Below are 23,921 nucleotides of genomic sequence, written 5' to 3' on the forward strand. Positions count from 1 at the left end.
GGGGGGTAGTTGTAATGTTTGTAACTGACTTTGTGACAATGACAGTAACAAACAATAAAGCACACTAGCCTATCCACTAGACTAACGACACCGCTTAATCAAGATTGGTCTGTCAAAACCTTCACGTTCAATCAGAAAAGTGAGTACACAATGACAAATCATTGAAATGTTCTTACCATGTACGTTTGACTTGCCGCCAAACGTTACGGGGAAAAATGAGTTCCTGTTCTTTCCAGCGGCATTCGAGAGAAAAGTGACGGCATAGTCCACGGTCAGAGAGTGGATGGGTTCAATGGTGATCTGGAGAGAAAAAGAAAAGAAAAATGAAAAGCCCATTCTAAGATACGGTCAACCATCCGCTGAGCTATCTTTTTTTCGCTGGGTTTAAATCACAGCAAGAAACTACTTTTTAACTGACAGAAAAGTGAAAAAGCACAAAATCTTGAGTCGAAATGGTAAGCCAAGTCGCATCAGAGCTAAAATAAATGAGAGAATATAAGACAACTGGGAAAGGCTTTCATGGAAAAAAGTACCATAGAGAAGACACAGAACAGAAGAAAATCAGTCGGCTTGGGGCTGTGAAAAGATAGCTTTTTTCTTTTCAATTTGCATAACTGGCCATTTTCCATTCCCCGTAGGAAAGAAATAGTAAAGGAGGGGAGAATATAAAAAACAAACAGAACAAAAAACCCAAAAAAACCCCTCCTCACACATGCATAGACATGCGAACAAACGAGCAGACGTGCACACATTTACCTCTGTCTTGGTAGACGTGGAGGAGAAGGAGTAGGCCACCACAGAGCGGCCCACAGACTTGGCCGTGGCGATCCCAGAGTCTCCCTCTATCTGCAGGGCGTTCGACTTGGTGTACCAGCTACCCGCCAGTCCTGATAAAAGGACCAAAAAAAAACCCATTTATTTTATTCCCGTATTTCATCACCTTGTATATTCTTTTAGTTTAAGAAGAAGTTTTACGACGCTTGCAACTGCATAAGGTCATATGAGCACCAGAAGATTAGAGGTGTTACAAGAGAGTAACAGACACAAAAAAGGAGGAGGGGAGATAAAGAAGATAGATGTTCGATAGGAAAGAAGGAGCAAACTACACCAGAGCACCCGCCAACCACCCACCGTAAAAGTTTTACAGCACTTGCAAAACAATAAGGTCGGTCATATAAATGCCGAATATTAGAGGTGTTACAAGAGAGTAACAGACACAAAAAAAGAAGGACTGGAGATATAAAGATGATAGATAGATGTCCCACCAGAGCACCGGGCCAACCACCCACAACTCACCCGTGTCCGAGAGGATGGGCGACTCAAAGCAGACGAGGGAGCCCAGAGTGACGACGACCTGAGCGGGCTCGATGGCGTAGCCCACGGGGATGTTGATGTAGTCTGCACGCGACGGCTGGCCCTTGTCCCACACCTGCAGCGATGAAGAACGTAACGCAACAACGTTTAGTTTGGTTTAGGTTTTTGTTTGTTTGTTTTAGTACGAGATTGGTTTTTGGGGTTGTTTTTTTTTATGGCACTTTTTAATCACTGTCCTTCTTTAACTTCCTTTCTTAACTCTTTAAACCCTGAGTTTTTTTCCAGTTTCCCGCAGTTTTTTCTACAGTCACCTAAACCTGGTGCACTATGTCTCATTATAACCCCAAAAGCTTGTCTCCAACTTCAAAACAGAGAAAACAAAGGCTTAGTCATTACTAAAAAACTTGGATGGGAATAGTTCCGAAAATCAAGAAGAAACTAGCACTAAATGAAACGCAACAGTTGTCTATTATCGGACCATCCCAGGTTCCAATGGGGTTTAAAGAGTTAACACTAGGAGCATCTTACTTTAATTTTAGACGGCACTTGCAACACAATAAGGTCATTTAAGTGCCGAAGATTATAGGTGTTGCATGAGATTAACAAGCACAAAAAAGAAGGAAAAGAGATAACGAAGACAGATATTTGATAAGAAAGAAGAAGCAAACCACGCTAGAGCATCCGCCAACCACCTACGAATCTTACTTTACAATAAGATAGTACAAGCTGAAGAGGAGCGCATCAAATCTTCGCCCTTCATTTACAAATGGTCCTTGCCACCTTGGTCGCTGACTGCCCCCCCCCCCCTCCATACATAAATCCCAACAGACACACACCACACAAACAGTTGCCACAAAAGGCTCACATACCTACCTCTAACAAATACCCCCCTCCCGTCCCTTCCCCTCCCCACCCATTCACACCCAAACCCACATTCACACCACCTATACACACCCACACAACCTCACACACCCTCACACTCATACACCTAAACTTACATTACCAAAGAAGTTCAAACAGCCCACAAATCAGACTCACTTTGAGCACGGTGTTCCCGACCTGGGCAGCTCTCACAAAGAGTGAGCAGCGCACGCATGAATGCACACAAAAACTCACTAACACAGACCTAAAAGTACATTAACAAAGCAGTCTAAACAGCCCACAAATCAGACTCACTTTGAGCATGGATGATGGTGTTCCCGACCTTTGCAGCTCTCACAAAGAGTGAGCACGCGCGCATGAATGCACAAAAAAAACTTACTAACACAGACATAACATTACATTACCAAAGCAGTCCAAACAGCCCACCAATCAGACTCATCTTCAGCACGATGTTCCCGACCTCGGCAGCTCTCACAATGAGTGAGCACACACACACGTACACACATACACTCTCACACCTAAACTTACATTACCAAATCACTAACACAGACCTAACATTACATTACATACCAAAGCAGAGTTCAAACAGCCCACAAATTAGACTCACCTTCAGCACAGTGTTCCCCACCTCGGCAGCTCTCACAATGAGTGTGTTGTTGTCCACACCGTTGGCGACATGGAGTAAGTCATACCTGAGGAAGGGGAGACGAAAGTTTGTGAGGGTAAACTACTAGACAATGAACACAGAGGAGTGCTTGGGTGGGGCGGCACAGTTGCAAGGGGGGAGGGGAGATGACAAGGGGGGGGGGGGGGGGGGGGGAGGGGAGAAGACGAGAGAGAGTGAGAGAGAGGGAGGGGATGGAAGGGAGAGAGAGAGGGAAAGGGAGAGAGAAAAGGAGACAGGGGGAGAGAGGAGGCGGCAATGTGAGCATAGGAGGCCCCAAGGAGGACACATTGTCTCCGCACTTTACTAACAATTTGAATATATAAATATCTTAAGCCTCAAAAGAGAAAGACAGAAAGCCGCAGACACCGCAGCAAAACAAACCTGCTGCAGCGAATTCCCAGCTGTATGTTCGTGGCGTAGAACTCCTCCCCGATGTCGTCATGGTAACTGACGGAGAACTGCAAGGAGGCTCCGATGGGCACGCTCGACAGCTGCGAGTCTGGCGCCGTGTTGATGGTGGTGTCCGCGTTGATCATGAGGTAGGACACTGGCTTCACCTGGAGACGACACACTTTGGTTTTAGAAAGAGTTTTACGGCACTTGCAACACACTTTTGTTTTAGTTTGTTTAGTTTTAGTAGAGGTTTTTCGGCACTAGCAACACAATAAGGTCATATGAGCGCCAGAAGATTAGAGGTGTTACAAGAGAGTAACAAACATTTAAAAAAGAAGAAGGGGAGATAAGGATGATAGAAGTTTGATGGGAAAGAAGAAGCAAACCACACCAGAGCACCCGCCAACCACCCACAAACAGAGAATTTCGTGTTATAAAAGTAGATTTCATGTAATGGAAAGTTGCAATACACAGAATACAGAATGCATAGAGAGAAAAAGAGAGAGACACTGAGAGAGAGAGAGAAAGAGAGAGAGGGGGGGGGGGGGGAGAGGTAGATGGAGACAGAGAAACAAAGAGAGAATGAGAGAGAGAAATACATATGGAGACAGAGAGACAGACAGAAACAGAGGATGAGACGGAGACAGAGACAGAAAGAAAGGAAGGAAGGAAGATAAGGACGACAGACGTTTGCCAAGAAAGCAGAAGAAGGAGCAGACCACACCCGACTCACCTTGACCAGGATGACCAGCGTCTGGTTGAGGCCAAACTCTTCCTCCGCCACCACGTGCAGCACGGCGCTCCCGGGGATGGGGCCAGACCGCAGCTGACCGTTGTCCAGTAGTCGCACCGCGCTGTCAGAGCTCTCTCCGAGAATGAAATAACGCACTCGGGCGGCCACATCCCTGTTGGGAGGAGATAGAAACACACAGGTCAAGAATCAGCGAGAGAGGGAGGGAAGGAGAAGGGGAAAGAGAGAGAGAGAGAGAGAGAGAGAGAGAGAGAAAGAGAGAGAGAGAGAGAGAGAGAGAGAGAGAGAGAGAGAGAGAGAGAGAGAGGTTAAGAGCAGAGAGAGGGCAGAGAGCGGGCAGTAAGGCAGCAGCTTGAGAGAGGAGGTGGGTGGGAGAAAGAAACATTACATAGACAGACAGACAGACAGACAGACAGACAAACAGAAAGACAGCCAGACAGGTCAGCTACTGAATTGTTAGCTGCAAATCTGTGGAATAACAGAAACATTTAACCATGAACAAATTATGACCAAAACAAACCAAAAAAAAGAAAGAAAAAAAGAAAGAAAAGACGGAAAAAGATAAAAGTGCTAACTGGCTATTTAAAAAAAATAATCCTGAACTTTTCAGACCCCATATAAACACACATGGAGACTCAAAATTTACGGATCATAATGTCCGATGCGTCTTGCATCAAGAAGTCGAGCAAAATTCTCACTATTTCAGAAATCCAGATTTCTCCAGAAAATCAGTACCTCTGAAAAAGCACGTTTTAATATAAACGAATCAGCATAGTTTTTGGCAGGTGGGCAAAGCCCAGTGGCTGGTAGATAATCATCACTGCCATTCCAAAGCATAGCGAAGAATCTGACAAAATCTCGAGTTGTCTGGTTTTCTTGGTCTGTTACACCTGTCCTGCCCATAAATCTCCCGTTGGCGCTCATATGACCTTATGCAGTTGCGAGCGCCGTAAAACCCTCTACTATACTAAACTAAACTAAGTAAATAAATCTCCCGTGTGTCAAAGGCAGGACAACAGAACTTATCAAATACTACTAGAGCAAATCTAAAGTCTTACGTAGAAAGCTGACCAAAAGCTAAATCCCTACCTCAGAAATACAGAGATCTATCTGACATTTTTGCTCGTTTTGAGATACTAAGCCCTTGAGGTCAGAAACCAATAAATGTTCCATCTGCTCTATCAAAACCGCAGGATTATTCAGAGTCGTTATCAAGATATTCAAAGAATACCATTAAAAAAAAAAAAAGAGCTTAACTCAAGCGTGAAACTCAAAATTTTTTCTGCAAATTTCTCAAAGCTGGGTGCTTAGCAAAGATAAAACTTTGTCATTCTAGGGTAGCGAAACAGAGAGGACACAAAAATCCACGCTCTCACCTGTTGGTCTTGAGGAAAGTATCCGTGTTGGGAGTGATCCGCACCTGACCGTCACAAACAGCCGGGCTCAGCAAAGACAGCTCTTCAAACACCTGAAACAGACAAGGTCACGGAATAGTTAGAGCCGAGACACTACTTGCTTGAAGGGGGCGGCTTCTTCCTCTCCTCTGAAGATATCGCACTGTTTTGGCTCGCTCCACAAGTTTTCTCCCACAACCACACAGCATTGACATGGAACAAGCCACCTTGCCTCAGAGCTTGGGTCTGTCTACACATGAAAGAACAATATAACCAAACGTGCCAAACGGCTATGAAAAAAAATCCTGAACTTTTTGGACCCACTGGAAACGCACACACGTGGACTTAAAATTTACAGATCGTATTGTTTAATACATCTTGTTTCAGAATGTTTTTATATATCATAGTGCATAGTGCATTATTCAGATAATTCTAGAAATCCAGATCTTCAGGGGGGCTCTCGTGGCCTAGAGGTTAAGGTGTTGGCCTCTCATTCAAAGGTCCCAGGTTCGAATCCGGGTAGCGACAGAAAAATTTTCTTCTCTAAAATTGTCTCCTTTCACGTCCTTTCCTGCTCTCTAGCAATGCTCTGTCGTCTGCTTTCAATTCCACTTTCTGCCCCCACCCCCGCACCTCCTTTGCCCCCTCCTCTGGGCTCCTGGCTCTTTCTGCAGCCTTTCTACTGCTACTCCTTGGCTCCTCCTTACTGCTGTCTTTCTGCCACACCCCTGATCTTCTGGTGGAAAAGATCTACACCTAGCCTTCTCGGACAAGGGCGAAAAATCTCGGAGGGCCCGTGTGCAAGTTGCGCACGTTAAAGATCCCTTGGTGGTCTAAAATCGATAAGAGTAGGCTTCGGCCGCCACCCGGGCAAAATTCAAAATTTCCTACCAACTGAAAATATTAGGTGTGTCCCGTGCGCTCATATGACCTTATGCAGTTGCGAGCGCCGTAAAACACTTTACAAAAACAAAAAGATCTTCAGATTTATCCGGAAAATCAACACCTCTGATCTTAAGTTGTAAAATAAACTAATCTGCATGACTTTTTTCAGTTTCAGTACGAGTTTCACGCCACTTGCAACACAAATATTGTTTGGTTGTTGGGAGTAAAAAGATGCACATTGAGTGTGGCACAAGAAGAAAAGTCATATCGTGCAGGGAAAGACAAAGACAGACAGACAGAGAGAAACATCAGAAGCAAAGAAAAGAAGTATTAGAAATAGGACCTACCAACGGCTTCCTGCAATCCCCCGCCCCTTCCTCTGCATTTAAGACCTTTAGGTTAAATAATAATAATAATAAATTTCACTCATACAGCATATTTCCACAAAGAAAGTTCACAATGTGCTTTACAATAATACAAAAAACACAAACACCATACGGTTATAATAGATACATGTGCCACACGCACATGCAAGCATACACACCCACACCCATACGCACAAACACACACATACACACCCACACACAAATAATACAAAGAACACAAGCACAATGCAGTTATAATAGATACATGTGCCACACGCACATGCAAGCATACACACTCACACCCACACGCACAAACACACACATACACACCCACACACAAATAATACAAAGAACATAAGTACAATGCGGTTATAATAGATACATGTGCCACACGCACATGCAAGCATACACACTCACACCCACACGCACAAACACACACATACACACCCACACACAAAATCACCTGTATTTGTTCCTCATCGTACAACACATCCCCAGCCGGTAGCTGTAGACGGCTGTCTGGTTTGGCGCGCACTTCCAATTTCAAGGTGGCATGGCCAGTTTCCCTGGCAAATACTTGCTGGGCAAAATTGTTCTCTGGCGGCTGGGTAATTTTACTCTGAAGAAACACGAACAGATTAAGTTACACCTAAAATTAGTTTTTAGTTTTAGTGAGAGTTTTACGGCACTTGCAACACAATAAGGTCATATAAGTGCCGAAGATTAGAGGTGTTACAAGAGAGTAACAAACACGAAAAAGAAGGAGGGGAGATAAGGACGATAGATGATTTGATCGGAAAGAAAAAGCAAACCACACCAGAGCACCCACCAACCACCCACTCCCCCAACCGTGAGTAGACATGACGAGCAGTTGCCTCAACATCAGCACGTCACTAAAACAAGCTGCAGATTCCAACACCCAAGCTTTAAAATCAAAAAGAATATATATTCAACATGTACCATCTTGAATCGGAACCGGCGTTGAGATCAATTTTCTGGCTAAACATAAACTAGCGGGGGCCTAGTAGTCCCACGGTGAGCAAATTCATTCATTTTTGGTCGAGATTTTACGGCGCTCACAACTGCATACGGTCCTATGGGCATGTCCCAGAGTTAGCCAAATTATCCACCAGTCTAGACAAAAAGGGGTAAGGGAGCCACCAATAATGGCGAGTCTTTGTTTGTGAATTTTTGTTGCTTTTGTATGACGAACAGCTAAATTTTGTATGATCTGTACTCAACTGACCAAGAAGTGACAAACCTAGTGAAATTTCCCAAAACGAAGAACAAAATGGGTTTTTACTCTAATTTCTTTCAGTATGATGTTTTAGTTTAGTTCCAGTAACAGTTTTTTTGTAGTTTTTTTTTGTAAGAGTTTTACCGCACTTGCAACACAATAAGGTCATATAAGTGCCGAAGATTAGATGTGTTACAAGAGAGTAACAAACACAAAATAGAAGGAGGGGAGAAAAGAACGACAGATATTTGATAGGAAAGAAGGAGCAAACCACACCAGAGCACCCACCAACCACCCAAAGTAACAGTTTTACGGTATTTGCAACACAATAAGGTCATTAAGTGCCGAACAATAGATTATGTGTAACAAGAGAGTAACAAACACAAAAAAGGAGGAGGAGAGATAAGGACGACAGATATTTGAAAGAAGGGGCAAACAAGACCATAGTACCCGCCAACCACCCACTCAGAATGATGTTTAAGTTAGTCTTATGGCACTTGAAACACAATAAGGTCAAATAAGTGCAAAAGATAAAAAGAGCTGCTAGAGAGTAGCAAAAACAAAAAAAGGAGGAGAGATAAGGACGATGGATGTTTGATAGGAAATGAAAAAAGCAAACCACACCAAAGCACCCATCTGAGAGGGCATACACTGAACATATTCCGACATGAGATAAAACATCAGTCAGTGAAGAGTTCCAAATCTAAGTCTATCTTCTAGTTTGTCCTTTTTACCTTGCTGTACACAGACTGCAGCTGAAGAACTTCTTTGCTGTTTGCCGACCAGGAAAACACCAGGGGGGGAACGGCGTTGCCAAATGTGAACGGTGTCTCGTGATCAGTGAGGCCTATGGCATACACTGGCATCTAATAAAAAGAAAGAAAAAAACACCACATTATAACAATCTAACCTTAACACAACAATAGCAGTTTTGTTTTACAAGGCAGAATAATATTGAAATTCTTTGCAGAAAGTAATATCCAATATAAATTCTATATGTGAGGCAGCGTGATGGAATCAGGCTCTCGTCAATTTTTGGGCGTGTAGAGTTATTGGTATCATCTTATAGCTTGTTCACTTGTCTTTATTTGGGTGAAAAAAATATCCATTTATCTTGAATACAAGTTGAGATATTTGCGAATGAAGGTGGGGTTACCTGTTTTCAGAGGTAAAATTAGTGAGAAAATGGCCGCCAAAGATTAGTTATTTCCTTAGCTTAAGAGTCGGTGGTAACAGAAAATTTACATTTTTTGTGCTTTTAATCAACGTTTTTCAGAAAAATCCACACAGAAATTAGTTCTTTAATGGGCATGAAACGTGTTGAGCCAAAAAACAAAAATTTGATAAAAATTCACAAATCTGTGGAAAAATTAGTTTCTTCACTTTGATAATTTTGACGAGAGCCTGATTCCACCACGCTGCCTCACATATGTACATTTGCATGTGTTCTTGCCATTCCTGTTCAGCCACAGAAAATTTCCCCCACAGGGTCAATAAAGTATTATCTTATCTTAATAATGGCTGTAAAAAATCCCCCCCCCCCCCCTTCCCCCGTCACACACACACAATAATGAAAGCATCCTACCTTTGTGCCAGTCTGGAGACGAGTCAGCGGAGCGTAGATACGGATTCCTCTCAACATGACCACATTCACCACAGCATCATCCTGAAAACAGGTGAAAATTTAAATAAGAAAACCACGGCTAAATAACTGTATCATGTCGGTGAGGTAGGCTTCTCTTATTTCCTCATCTACAACTCGTCAACAAAATCAATGCTTCCGCTAAATGCTCTATGTTGAAAACTTTCTTTGATGGCATAAGACAACAAAGAAGGAGCAAACCACACTAGAGCACCCGCCAACTACCCACCAAGACAGCTTTGTTAAACGACGAGTCCTTTGTCCAAAAAATTCTTAATGGCTCATCATCAAAAGCCAGAGCCACGACACACATCAGCAACCATGGCTCTCCATGAGTTCCTTTGCTTAGATGCTCTCAAAAAAGCTACATTATCCTGACCCCCCCCCCCCCCCCCCCCAATCTGTTTATGCTCTCCAGGTAGGTTGCTCAGAGTCTACCCCTGCCTCAAATCCTTCCATTTTGCCAGTGAGAGCTAGATGTTCCAGATCTTTATGTTTATTCCAGTGTTTCAGAAACTGTATTTGTTTGTTCTTGATTGTTTTAATCAGCCAGCAGCCCAAGTCAGCCTTTTCAAAAACTACCTCATTTTTTTTTTTTTTTTCGTTTTTAGTTTTAGTAGAGGTTTTACGGCGCTCTCAACTCCATAAGGTCATACGTGCGCCAGAAGATTAGAGGTTTTACAAGAGAGTAACAAACATAAAAAAGAAGAAGAGGAGATAAGGACGATAGAGAAAGAAAAAGCAAATCTTTGATTTTTTAATGGGAGCTACCTGAGAGTACCCCCATAAAATTTTTTAGAATTGTCATACAGTTTTGAAAGAAGACAACAAACAAAATTTTTAAAAACCCAACAAATTAGTGCACTCGTCTCCGAAGCAGAAAGTTTGGGTTTGGATGCGGGACCAACTTTACTTTACCTGAGAGTAAACGACCATCTCGCCGGTGATGGAGTCGGTGCCGATGGCCTTCCCGACCACAGTGGTGGTGCCCAGCTCTAGGGCCTCCAGCATCCCGCCGCTGGTCACACTGGACACCTGGCGGTCCACGATAGAGAACTCCACGTTGCTCTGTGGCTGCGGACCTCCAAAGGCCAGAACCTGAAACAGCAGATACGAGACTATGTCATGATTTAGCTTAGCTTTTTAAAAAGTTTTAGTAGAGGTTTTGCGGCGCTTGCAACTGCATAAGGTCATATGAGCACCAGAAGATAAGAGGTGTTACAAGAGAGTAACAAACATAAAAACGAAGAAAGGAGATAAGGATGATAGATGTTTTGCTTTAGTTTTGGAGTGGAGGTTTTACGGTGCTCGCAACTGCATAAGGTCATATGAGCACCAGAAGATAAGAGGTGTTACAAGAGAGTAACAAACATTACAAAGAAGAAGGGGAGATAAGGACAATAGATGTTTGATAGGACAGAAGGAGCAAACCACACCAGAGCACCCGCCAACCAACCACAATTCCATCTCACCTGCAGGGTGGCTCCGATGATGAGCGTGATGTTCTTGGGCTCCAGGCGAAGGGGCGGGAACACCTCCACCGGCTTCGGGGCGCTGTAGATGACCTGGCCAGTGGGCAGAGTGACGCTGGCGGTCAGAGTGGTGTGTCCGACCACAGCGCCGTAGACCGTGTACACCCCGGTGACGCTGTCCCCCGCCTCGCTGTGCACGGGTCTGCGGGACAAAGAAGGAAAATGGCTCCAGTACACATTGTGATCCCGACCAGCCGTCGTTCATTTTAGTTTTGTGTGAAACAAACACTCTACAAAATAGTCAAAACTGTTTAAGGCAGCCAAACATTGTCAAAAATAATTATTTTTAAAAAAATTAGTTTTAAGTTCACATGTATAAGACAATCACCTGTACAACTGGCCACTTCCCAATTCACCCCCCCCGATTTTTTTTTATCCCTCAGTGTGATTATAAGGTAAAAAAATCATGGGGTGGAGTCGTACAAGTGATTGTCTTATACATGTGACTATTAAAACAGATTTGACTGCACATCCAGTTGCAGCAGCACCCCTTTAGAGGGCCGCATCGGGTTACAATCGTTCCTCACCTGAGTGCCACAATGTCGGAAGCAGCCTCCAGCCGTAGGCCCATCAGGGTGAAGAAACTGGCCAGCAGCGGCTCACCCCTCAGATCCAACACCTGGACGTGGGCTCGCACTTCTTTCAGCACCTCTACCTGGAAACAATTTTTTTTTTTAAACTTGCCGTCAAGCAACTTGGAAGTACCACAGCGTATTTTGACAAATTAAAAGTTAGGTGTAGTGCAACCAATAAAGCAGAACTTTTCTTTGAACCAAAAACCAGAGAGTTTGAGAAACAATTAACTCACAGTAAAAAGAAAAGGCAGACAAAAAATAGTCAACTTTGAACTCAACTAGACAAATCAATTCTCCATTGCCGGAAAAAAAAAAACAACAATCCCAACACATTCACGTCAAAGCGCCGGCTTACCTTTTCAAGGACCTTGACCTGCACACTGCCTACCCCCGACACAGACACAGAGGCCAAGGGGTGAGAGGTGACGTCCAGACACAGGTCAAACACGGTGAAAGTCTGAGTTCCATCCTTCAATGGAGACACCTGAGATCGCAAAGAGAGGAAAATTTTCTAATTAACAAAAACAGCACATTAAGTGTTTTAGTGTAAGAGTTTTTCTCCACTTGCAACACAATTAGATCATGTAGGTGCCCAAGATTAGAGGTGTTACAAGAGTGTAACAAATACAAAAATAGCACAGCTAGTCGAGCAAGGGTTAAGATTTTTTTCATTTTAAAAGGCCATAAAATTTTTTGTTCAAACCAACATTGAAACAAACCGAAAATTGTTTTAATCATGATTTAAAACATCCCAGAATAATAATGGCTTGAAATCCATGAAGATCTTCACATATTTGATTCTTAGCACTATAAACCAGTGGGGGTGGGTTGAGGGCATGCGTGCAAAGGAAAAGCTTGAAATGAACATATAATAATAATAATAATAATAAGAGCATTTGTATCCCGCCTTTCCCCACAACATGGGCCCAAGGCATACATAGGAGATTAAAAACGCATTCGTACTAACACCATACAAATTCATCATATGCGCACTTTTTGACAGCAACATTCTTTCAGACAAAAAATGCTCATACAACAAGGCAAAGGTACTGTCCATTAATTAAAATATTTCTTAAATAGATGTGTTTTGAGTCCCCTTTTGAAGGTATCAAGTTTTATGTCGCTTCTCAAATCATGAGGGAGAGTGTTCCAAACTGTTGGCCCAGAAAAAGAAAAGCTCTCTCACCATATTTCTTCAGTGACACACGAGGTGCTGAAATTAGTCTAGAGCCACTGGATCTTAGTTCACGTGATAGTGTGTATGGTACAATGAGTTCTTGAAAGTATGTGGGAGACTGGTTAGTTTGACCTTTGAAGCACAAAAATGTCCCCCATGGACATTGTTTTGACATTAGAGTTGGCAAAAAAACCCACAAAAACACAAGGGAACTGACAATCAGCTTTCTCAAATGAAGATTCTCAAGGAGCAGATTAGGATAAGATTTTGTTTTAGTAAGAGATTTTGCAGCACTTGCAACACAATCAGATCATCTAAGTGCAGAAGATTAGAGGTGTTTCAAGAGTAACAAACTCAACAAACAAAAACCCAGAAAAAAAAGCAGAGATAAGGACAATAGATGTTTGATGGGAAAAAAAAAGAAGGAGCAAACCACATCAGAGCACCCGCCAACCAACCACACAGGATAAGAGCGTAACAATGAAAGTTTGAAAGTTTTAGTAGAGTTTTTACGGCGCTCGCAACTGCATAAAGTCATATGAGCGCCAAGGGATGGATGTCAACAGAGAGGTCCATACAGGGAATCAGGCTTACTCTGCTCACCTGTCTAGCTTCAACAGCTAACAATGAAAATGAGCAGAAGTTGCAGACCACCCACCAGAGAGCCCACTAACACCCAAACCTTCTCACCTGGACTCCTCTAGACTTCTGATTGTACTTTGCTTGCAACACCTGAGAGTCGAGGTCCTCGATGTGAAAGTAGCCGGAACCATGAGTGATGCCAATAGTCACCTGGATGCAAGCAGGAGTAAAAAAAAACAAATGTTTTTTGTATTAGTAAAGAGTTTTGCGGCACTTGCAACACAGTTAGGTCATATCAGTGCTGAAAAATTAGAGGTATTACAAGAGAGTAACAAACACACAAAAAGGAGAAATCAGGAAGAGAAATGTTTGATAGGGAAGGAGCAAACAACACCAGAGCACCAGCCAACCATCCACAGTGGTTTTTTACTACATTATTTCTTTGACATTTGCACTATGACAAAGACAGTATAGTCAAACTTGCCCAAGACGACCACCGATTGTCGAGGAAAAAAGAGTCATCTTACACAGGTGGTCTTTTTGGACAGTGTTATAATAGTATTTTCGTTTTAGTAAGAGTTTTACGGCATTTGCAACACAATAAGGTCATATAAGAGCTGAAGATTAGAGGCATTACAAGAGAGTAACAAACACAAAAAAGGAGGAGAGATAAGGATGATAGATGTTCGATATGAAAGAAGGAGCAAACCACACCAGACCACCCGCCAACCACCCACCATAATGGTATGAGAAAAAAAACACGGGGGGGGGGGGGGGGGGAGAGGGATATGGTCATTTGTACAGGTGATTATCTTGGAATGGAGGTTGTGACAGCAGGTTCAACTGTAAAATCAAAATTCACATAATGTTATTGTTATCGATCCAGCAACAGCTGGGCTCTTGCCCCCCTGTCCAGTAGGGCTGGATCCTGCTCGCCAAATTTGAGAGTGGCAATTCGCGATTCAGTCGGCTTCAAAGAATCGCGAGTAAGCGAGCGCTCGTGGAACTGAGGCGGAACACTGACTGAAACGGACCAGTGTCATATCAACGCCACTTGGCGAGCACGAGTCCCACTCTTGTTGTCCCGTCATCCTCTCCACACCCTTTGTTTCGCTGCTCTATCAGTATCAACTGACATCAATTAGTGACCCCAATAAATTCATACACCCACATCATATTTTGTACATTTACTTTGATACAATGAAAGATCATACCAATGAAGATGAGGATGAAGATGATGATGATGCTGAGACAGATAATAATGATGAAAACGAAACTGATGATGACAACAACAACCATGATGATTTGACCAGTTTGACCTATAGAAAAAGTACCTTATTGGACGGGTGGTTGAACACAGACACCGAGGGTGGGGTCAGGACCGCCTCTTCTACCAGCACCAGCTCCAGAGACTTCTTGATCACAGGACTGATGCGCTCCTGAAAGACAGGAACAAAAACCATTTATAACCATGGTTCTCAACTGAGAGTTTTAAAAAAGAAGGAACTTTCCGCGTGATGGCGACAGAAGACCTTTTTTCGCGAGACACCCATTATTATTATACTGTTTAACCCTAGAATGAGAAATAAAAACCATCAATGTGATCAAAGCAAGGTTATTTCATACCACTTTGAGAGTTTGGAAGATAATTCCAGGTAAAAGAGTAGTGGTAGAGGGGTTTAGCAGAGGAAATGGCAGTAGCGGAAATCCGCTAAATAGCAGAATATAGAGACCCGTGATAATTGAACAAACAAATTCGTGAAGCCATCAATAAAAACCCCGGTGAAAATTTTCCATGACATAATACCCTGGACAATCTGAGATTTCTTAAACGAGAGCAAATTCCTAAAATGTAGTTCCTGGATAAACATGGGCCATGGATATCTTGAGGAATTACTTAAAAAACGAAATTTTTAATTAGTTTAAAAACATTTGAATAAGCAGCAAATTAAATGTCGTTGTATATCTGACCTGTGGCTTTCCGAAGGCTTTGATGGCAGATGCTTTGTAGCGTTGGACTGACGCCGAGACCAGCACACTGCCTGTCTTTCCGTACGGGTGAAGAGTCTGAAAAGCTGAGGGCCACAAAAAAGAACAAAAAGGTACATTCAGTTCTATTCGACAAACTGAATGATTCTTACATATATTGTCAGCAAAACAGCACAATACCTCAATATCTCCTCATTATGGGTCTTTATTCATTTCTGTTGACAAACAGTTCGCAAACAATTTGGCAGGATTCTCTGTGTCTATGAAATTCCCCATTCCCCCCCCCCCCCCCCCCTCCTTTCAAAATGCTATTCTTTACACAGGTCTTTTGGCATTCTCTCATCTCCCATGGGACACAAACACTCCTTGTTATCACAGTCTAAGTTGCATTATTATCATTATCGTCACTATTTTCACCGGCGAGTTAAGTTTTTGTGAGGTTTTATGGTGCTCACAACTGCATAAGGTCATATGAGCGCCAGAAGATTAGAGGGGTTACAAGAGAGTAACAAACACAAAAAAGAAGGGGAAATAAAGACGATAGATGTTTGATAGGAAACAAGAAGCAAACCACACCAGAGCACCCACCAACCACCTACCCTTGCGAGTTAAAGATATCAAAAAGCAAACCAACATGAACAAAAGGAACCAGCAGATGCCCTTGACAAGGTTCATCAGACAACAACTCACACGACAAAAATTTCCGGCCATCCGCCTCTGTATCCACATCCACCCTCAGATCCTTGACGTAGACGAGGTCGGCCAGGTTCGAGGAGGAAATGCTCCAGTCCACGACAAGGCTGGAGAAGTTGTCGAATCTGCGACCGCTTGAGTCCGTGATGGTCACCAGCAGGTCCAGGTCCTTCTTACAGTGCACAGGCATCTGGTTTGTAATGGTAATGATAATGACAATGATAATAATAATAATTATAATAGTAATAATCATAATGATAATCATCATCATAATAATAATTAATAATAACAATGTCAATGACAACAATTATGTAAAACTAATAGTGATTGCAATAATTATAACAGCAAATGCTGTTCTCAATCAAACATGGATTCAAACTAGCATAAATGCATTAACACACACTCGCAATTCTCTCCTTTTCCCTTCTCTCCTCAGTAATTTTTTCCCCCTCCAAAATCTCCCTCACTCTCTCCAAACCCATGCACCCATCCACAAACTGGTACTATTAACATACATAGCACACACTTAAACCAAAAAGAGTAGGTGCACATTCACATTCAACAATATACCACAAAACACGTAGAAACCATTTACTGGGATCAGGGATCACAGCATAAGACGTTAAAAACTGCGGACACAAACGGAAGAACGAACCAACTCTACCCAACCCTCCACCCCACTCCTCCCTTCAGTAAAACTAGAAACTAATAATCGAAGACGACACCCTTCCCCTTACTGGCAGATTGTTCTCGTGAGCCACAGGACAAGGCGGCAGGTTCGGGTCAAGGTTCAGCACCGGCTGCAGATGGAGCTCCACAGGCCTGGCACAAGCAAATCTGAAAAGCCACAAACACCAGACCACACGACGGTAAACCAAAGTTTCTCAAAGAAACAGAAGCGTAAATTTGCACATGACGTTGCACACAGAACAAAATCTCAAAATGTTTACGAACAAACTTAAGAGTGCAAAACAGAACAGTGAGAATATCTTACAAAGGTACAGATAATAATAATAATAATAATAATAACGATAATAATAATATTGATAATGATGGTGATTATAATGACTGCATTTTTATTGATATATATACATGCTCAACAGCATTCTCTATGCGCTTAACAACTATAACTACCGCTGTATTTCAATTCAGAAAATAAAAGGCAAGAAAGCCAGTCAATTCCAGGCAATTAGGCTCAAATTGCAAGGTACTAACAACACAATTTTCAGTTTTCGGACCCCCTCCCCCCCCAAAAAATGATTCAAACTGAAGAAAACATCCCTCAAATGATACAAGTTAATTTCAAGACAGTAAAATGTTCCTTTAAACAGAAGTTACAATGCTAATTGACACATCTAAAAACAATAACTCTGAATACATTTTATCAAGCTTAATTTTTTTCATAAGTACCTGATCATTGCTGTTTCTGTAACTGGGAACTGGTTTTTGGCAGTCTTTCCATTCCCAACTGACAATTCCATTTCCTGATTAACAAAGAGTTTTTAAAAAATCATTACTATAATTATAATACGTCTGATCGATGGTGCAAACAATGTAACTTACTTTTAGTTTAGTTTTAGTTTGAGTAGAGGATTTACAGCGCTCGCAACTGCATAAGGTCATATGAGCGCCAGAAGATTAGAGGTGTTATAAGAGAGTAACAAACATAAAAAAGAGGAAGGGGAGATAAGGACGATAGATGTTTCATATGAAAGAAGCAAACCACACCAGAGCACCCGCCAACCACCTACGTATCTTACTTTAAGAAGCACAAGATTTCAAAAGCACCAATACCTAAGCCTAAGCAATGCAAGTGGTGTCAAACAACGCAACAATACAATTTGCAAAACCAAATTTTGCCATAAATTTTTTTCTCTAATGACTTCAATAACTTAGAGGACTCCATGCTCAATTTTTTTAGTGCATGTATTTAGAGCCTAACATACAACCTCAAAGACATTCAAATCACACAAGATCCAAGTTGATTTTGACTACAACACAAAACGTTTTTAAAAAGTTTCTGTTCTGGTCTCATTCTTAGTTAAAACATAGAAGCCAAAAAAAAAAAAAAAAAAAAAAAAAAACTTTCAGAATGAAAAAGCAGAAACGGAATCCATTGAAAGGAAGCCAATTTTCAAATCTACTAATCCATCTCAAACAGTCGGTTTGAATAATTTTCAGTTACGTACAAAACAAGACTTAGCTTGCCTCCAGAGCCATTAAAGAAGACAAATCCTTGATTAACAATAACAATAAAAGAAATCCTAAACTCATCCATTTGGTTAGTTTTACGGCACTTCCAACACAATAAGGTCCTACAAGCGCCGAAGAATAGAGGTATTACAAGAGAGTAAAAAACACAAAAAAAGAAGGAGGGGATATAAGGATGACAGATGTTTGATAGGAAAGAAGGAGCAAACCACGTCAGAGCATCCGCCAACCGTCCATCAAGCCTGAACTCACCTGTTCTCCAAAATCGTGGCAAAACACCACAAAAGTGTGAACTCCTCCTGAGAAGAAAAGTAAGAGCAGTTTGAGAGCTGAGAAACACCTCCTATGATGTTCTGTATTTCAAAATTAGATGTGCAACCAAGGATTGTGAATTACAAGACAAGAAATAACACGATTCAAATACGTGACAACTAACTTTTCCAAAAATACAAATCTGCGACAATTTTATTCAACAACTGGGATCTCCTGACATTTAATCGGTTTAACGACAAACAACTTTCGGAGGGAGAAAAAAAAATATGTGACAGTTGAAGCCAAGTCATTTATGTCATCATGTTGGTTGAATCAAACAAGATAGGTTTCACAAAGTCAGAGAGAGTAGAGAAAAAAAAACCCCCCACCATAACAATCACAACATCTGCTACCACACTACGCTTGTATTTACGCAAAACTAAGAAGAAAACCACGTCAAGGTCCAGTGGAGCCAATCAACAAACCCTCAACAAAACCGGCACGCAAAACAGTGTTTAAATTACTACACCGGATTACCCCACCAGTATATGAAATGTGATTCTGACGATGATGCGAATGAAGGTGTAAATCGATCACGATCTCAGGCAGAGGGGCACGGTAGCCTCAGGAGGCCAAGGCTCAAAGGCTAAAACTGTATCATTCCACTTAACAACTCTGGTGATCAATCTCGGAATTCACAATTATGGGTGCAAACAAGCGTAAGCGTTAGTATGAGTACGCATACGAGTGTCTAGAAATGTCTGTAACAGAAAAAGGAGATGAAAAAAGACTAATTACTAATCAAAGTGCAGAAAGACAAAGGGTTGGGTTTTTTTAACGCACATGCTACAAATTCTTTCACGTCTTCATTTTTCTTGCTTGCACAACACAAAATTCACAAGTTTTGCTTGTGCTAATCACCCATGGCTGAGTTGTAATTTACTGAGATTAATTATAATAATACCCAGAATTCATCAGGAACAGAGAAGCTTAATAGTGACAACTAGAGTAGAAGAAACAGATGAAACAAGAGCATCCACCAAATGCTTAACTACAAGAAATCAGATACCTGTTGCCCTAAAATGGAAATATTCCTGTTTCCAGCTCAAAACAAATAATATATTCTTGTCCTCAACTGTTAGTCTCATCCCCCATCTTTGACTTTCATCTCAAAACATGAAATAAACTATAACCCAAGAACACAGCAATACAATGTACAACACATGAAACAAAAGTCAAAAGAGCAGAGTGGCGACAGGTGAACAAGTAAAATAATCCCTTGAGGTACATCGTTTGCATAAAAGAATAAGCAAATGGACTGTTCACTACCCACAGATTAAGAGAAATTACTGGGAAAAAATTTATAAAAGAACCACTATTCACCTATTTTAGTTTTAGTTTAGTTTTAGTAAGAGTTTTACGGCACTTGCAACACAATAAGGTCATATAAGTGCCGAAGAATAGATTATGCGTTACAAGAGAGTAACAAACACAAAAAAGAAGGAGGTGAGATAAGGACGACAGACGTTTGATAGGAAAGAAGGAGCAGACCACACCAGAGCACCCGCCAACCGCCCACTTATTCACCTATAGATATGGTGCAATAAGCAGAGGTTATTTAACATTACAAATACACAACGCCTTTTAAATCAAACAGTCTTTTGTTGTTCTAGTTTTTGCCACTGTATCACACATATCTTTTACCCTTCGAATGACATTGACAAAAAGGCCTCAGCCTCACTTCAAACATATGTACCTCCATCAACAAAAGTTAGACAATTTTTTGTGACAGGCTTCCTACCACCCTGCCTGTCAGGGCCAACCCGTGCTGAGACAGATAGGCTACAACATCCCAGCAGAAAGACCGAGATATTCGATTAAAAAAACTCTCCCTACTCATGAATCAAACTCAGGTCTCCTGTCCGGAACAGAGAAACGCCTTACTGCTACACCATAGACACCAGTCCTACAAGGTCATTTACTTAACACAGTCTACAAAACTGTAACTCACTGTTGATGGAGACCGGGGCAGTCTGTGCGACCCTCACGAGCTCTTGTTTCTCAGGAACCACTGAGAATAAAAAGTAAGAACAAAACATTACACACGGGACTTTATTCTGTAGAGTATCTAAAGCACTTTAGATTTTGTAGATTTTAGAAGGAGTTTTAGAGGCACTTGTAACACAAAAAGGTCATATAAGTGTCAAAGATCAAAGGCGTTACTAGAGATTAGATTACAAAGAATAGAAGGAAGAGCCATACGGATGAAAGATGTTTGATAGGAAAGAAGGAGCAAACTGCACCAAAGCACCTGCCAGCTACCCACAAAGTGCTTTTGACAAAACTAAGACAGGCAAAAACGAAGACCTGGCTTGGCCTGCCTGCGTAAATTTGCCATGAAGAATGTAGACACCCAAAACACAGGACCCAGCACACGACTATTGACACACCACCAGACAGAACTACTTTTAGTTTTAGTTTAACGAGAAGTTTACAGCATACAAGTACCGAAGAATAAAGGTGTTAATAAAGAGTAACATACACCCAAAAAAAGGAGGAGAGATAAGGACAAAAGATGTTTTAAAGGAAAGAAGGAGCAAACCATACCAGAGCACCCACCAACCACCCACAGAGGTCGTATAAGTACTGATGAATTACAGGTGTTACAAGAGTCACAATAAAGAAGGAGAGATAAGGACGAAAGATGTTAGATAGGAAAGAAGGAGCAAACCAACACCAGAGCACCCACAAACCATCCATGCCGGACTACTTACTCCCGGCCAAACTTACAGTTTTCAAAGAACTTGGAGGAGTCCAGAACCCAGGGCTGTGGCCCGCCCAGAAAGACGATCTCTTTGGTAGAGCCCAGGGCGACCACCGCCTCCACCTCTGGATCTATGGCCTGAAAAGTTTGGTTGAGTTTAGTTTTAGTAATTGCTTTACGGCGCTTGCAACACAATAAGGTCATATAAGTGCTACAAGAGAGAAACAAACACAAAAAAAGAAGGACTGGAGATAAGGCTGATAGGTGTTTGATAGGAAAGAAGAAGCAAACCACACCAGAGTACCCGTCAACCACCCACTTTTTGAGTTTGAGTTTGAGTTTGAATTTTTTTGAGTGAGGAAAAGCACATCAACACAATAACGGTTATAGAAAATGAAGGGGGAAAAGCAAGACAGATGGACAGAAAGAACAGAGGGAAAGAAAAGAAGAAGGATTTACCAATGGCACCCTCCAACCACCAGCTCCACAAATAGAAAACAAAATCTTTCTACGATGTGTTATGAAGGAGTAGGACTTCCCAAGACTCACTGGCAGTAAGAAATGGGTTTTTTTCTTCCCTCTTGTTAATGTTAAACTCTGAATGAGGCAAAGAATCTTTTTGTTGAATTCGTTTGAAATCCCCCAAAATAATTTTTGTTGGGTCTACTCATAAAATATAATGTGCATGTAAGCTCACGAGTAAAGAAAAATCATTTTCAAACAATTCTCAAATTACAAAAAAGATCTGAATCCAAGAGACAGAAATGGTCTTTTCTGTCTCTGTAAAACAAGAGCCTTTCCAGGCATGGCCATTACGTTATATGTTACTGTTGTATGTTGTACTTTATTGAAAAGCGCTCAGAGCCTGTGTACTTTAATCGGGGTTGAGCGCTATATAAAAGTCGTTTATTATTATCATTATTATTACAAGGGTGAAAGGCGAAATGAAGAATGATGAATGAACTGCCAACATGAGCAAGGAAGGTGCTCATCATACCTTCAAGGGATTATACGCTGCCACCGTGACGGAGGCCTGCAGGAAGACGTTCTTGCTCCTGAACGTAGCAGTCACCTCGGTGTGACCTTGCCGAAGAGCTAGGAAGGTCAATGCCGTACACCCAACCTCAGGTAGCTCGATCTCTGTTTGTCCATCTGATAAAAACCAGAAACAATAACAAGGAAAAACGATGAAGTAAGAATCAGTACTTGATAGCTTAACTCACTTTTGCGTGAATAAATTCTTTTTTGTTTTAATAAGTTTATAAGAATTAAGGAAAAAAAACATTGTTGGAGAAAAGGATGATAGATGTTTGATAGGAAAGAAGGAGCAAACCACACCAAAGCACCCGCTAACCACCCACACAGAAGAGCTATAAGGGTTGCCTCTCGTTGAAAGTGAATAGAATTTTCTCATTTAAACTCCACAGTGAATGACATTCAAAACAGCTAAGAAGTGTCGAGCAAAAATAAGGGTTTTGCTGAAGGTTTCATGATATCCAACAGTCAAGCAGAGTTCAACAATTTTGTAAAAAAAATGATCAGGATATCTTGACTGTCTTGGGCAATTCCATCTCTTGGTTGCCTTCAGGAGTCGATACAAAGAGAACACACATCCCCTTTTAACATGACTCCTTTTTCTCAAACCAATTAACGTCAACAACTGGAACAAATTATTACCAGGAAAAAAGTCGTTGAATGAACAATCGCACACAACTCTGCGAAAAAAGAGTCCCAGAATCATCGCACACTCACCTGAGGGCACTGCTTGAAACACTGACGGATCGCTGAAAGTGATGTTCAGAGGAAGTTGTCTGCAGTCCGTAAAAGCATGAAGATTTTCTGAAAGGACAAAACAAAACAGAATTTATTAAATTGAATAAACTTGAATAAACATTCGCAATAGGGATTACCTGCAGAACCTTGTTTCAGAGAAAGTGCAAATATATTTTACAAATTCTTAATCAGCATCATTAGAAGATATGACAAGTGCTGCCCCTTTTATGTATCCAGCTGTGTACACCAACAAGGAAGTAATAAGTAGAACGAGACAGAGCCCAGTCAGAGATGAGGTGGGAAGAAGACATTGGCGATGGATTGGACACACTTTCAGGAAGTCAAGCAGCTGCATAACAAGAAAAGTGTTAGATTGGAACCCACAGGGTAAAAGATCAGGGGGAAGACCACTTGGAACCTGGAGAAGAGTCACGGAAATGGATGTACAGAAAAGTGGGAAGACGTGGAGTGATATCAAGCTACTAGCTCAGGATAGGGAAAGGTGGAGAGTGTTTGTTTGTTTCCTATATCCTGATCCAGGGTGAGAAAGGCAATGATGATGATGATGCAGAACCTTGTTTCAGAGAAAGTGCAATTATATTTTAAAAATTTATAATCAGCATCATCAAAAGATACATGACAAGTGCTGCCCCTTTTATGTATCCGGCTGTGTACACGAGTTATGAACATTTCAGAGAATGACATTAGACAGATTCTGTCAAATCTTCTTGCTGCCGGGCACACGAGGTTAAAACTATGCAACACTGAGGAGGTTAAAACTTGAAAAAGACAAAAACACTTGTAAAGAAAGAAAATAGTGGGTCAAATTACCAATCCAGAAAC

The 23,921-nt window shown here is 41.6% G+C and overlaps 1 protein-coding gene across 1 annotated transcript in view; it reads right to left on the reverse strand.

The window, feature by feature from the left end:
- The window catches only part of LOC101853709 (nuclear pore membrane glycoprotein 210), a 42,960-nt gene that overhangs the window by 7,162 nt on the left and 11,877 nt on the right, over positions 1–23,921 (reverse strand). The window contains exons 14-38 of the mRNA XM_005102518.3: positions 23,058–23,144; positions 22,303–22,457; positions 21,332–21,443; positions 20,553–20,612; positions 18,542–18,588; positions 17,489–17,562; positions 16,816–16,915; positions 16,076–16,268; positions 15,368–15,471; positions 14,731–14,835; positions 13,505–13,606; positions 11,993–12,121; positions 11,590–11,717; positions 11,003–11,204; positions 10,449–10,628; positions 9,474–9,554; positions 8,623–8,754; positions 7,115–7,270; positions 5,384–5,475; positions 3,990–4,161; positions 3,245–3,420; positions 2,804–2,888; positions 1,297–1,429; positions 757–887; positions 177–300 (exon numbers count right to left, since the gene is read on the reverse strand). Of these exons, the coding sequence (XP_005102575.3) occupies positions 177–300; positions 757–887; positions 1,297–1,429; positions 2,804–2,888; positions 3,245–3,420; positions 3,990–4,161; positions 5,384–5,475; positions 7,115–7,270; positions 8,623–8,754; positions 9,474–9,554; positions 10,449–10,628; positions 11,003–11,204; positions 11,590–11,717; positions 11,993–12,121; positions 13,505–13,606; positions 14,731–14,835; positions 15,368–15,471; positions 16,076–16,268; positions 16,816–16,915; positions 17,489–17,562; positions 18,542–18,588; positions 20,553–20,612; positions 21,332–21,443; positions 22,303–22,457; positions 23,058–23,144 (3,060 nt within the window). The remainder of the gene's footprint in view (positions 1–176; positions 301–756; positions 888–1,296; positions 1,430–2,803; positions 2,889–3,244; positions 3,421–3,989; positions 4,162–5,383; positions 5,476–7,114; positions 7,271–8,622; positions 8,755–9,473; positions 9,555–10,448; positions 10,629–11,002; positions 11,205–11,589; positions 11,718–11,992; positions 12,122–13,504; positions 13,607–14,730; positions 14,836–15,367; positions 15,472–16,075; positions 16,269–16,815; positions 16,916–17,488; positions 17,563–18,541; positions 18,589–20,552; positions 20,613–21,331; positions 21,444–22,302; positions 22,458–23,057; positions 23,145–23,921) is intronic.

The sequence above is a fragment of the Aplysia californica genome, unplaced genomic scaffold (assembly GCF_000002075.1).
Source record: "Aplysia californica isolate F4 #8 unplaced genomic scaffold, AplCal3.0 scaffold00328, whole genome shotgun sequence".
In the NCBI taxonomy this organism is placed as follows: domain Eukaryota; kingdom Metazoa; phylum Mollusca; class Gastropoda; order Aplysiida; family Aplysiidae; genus Aplysia; species Aplysia californica.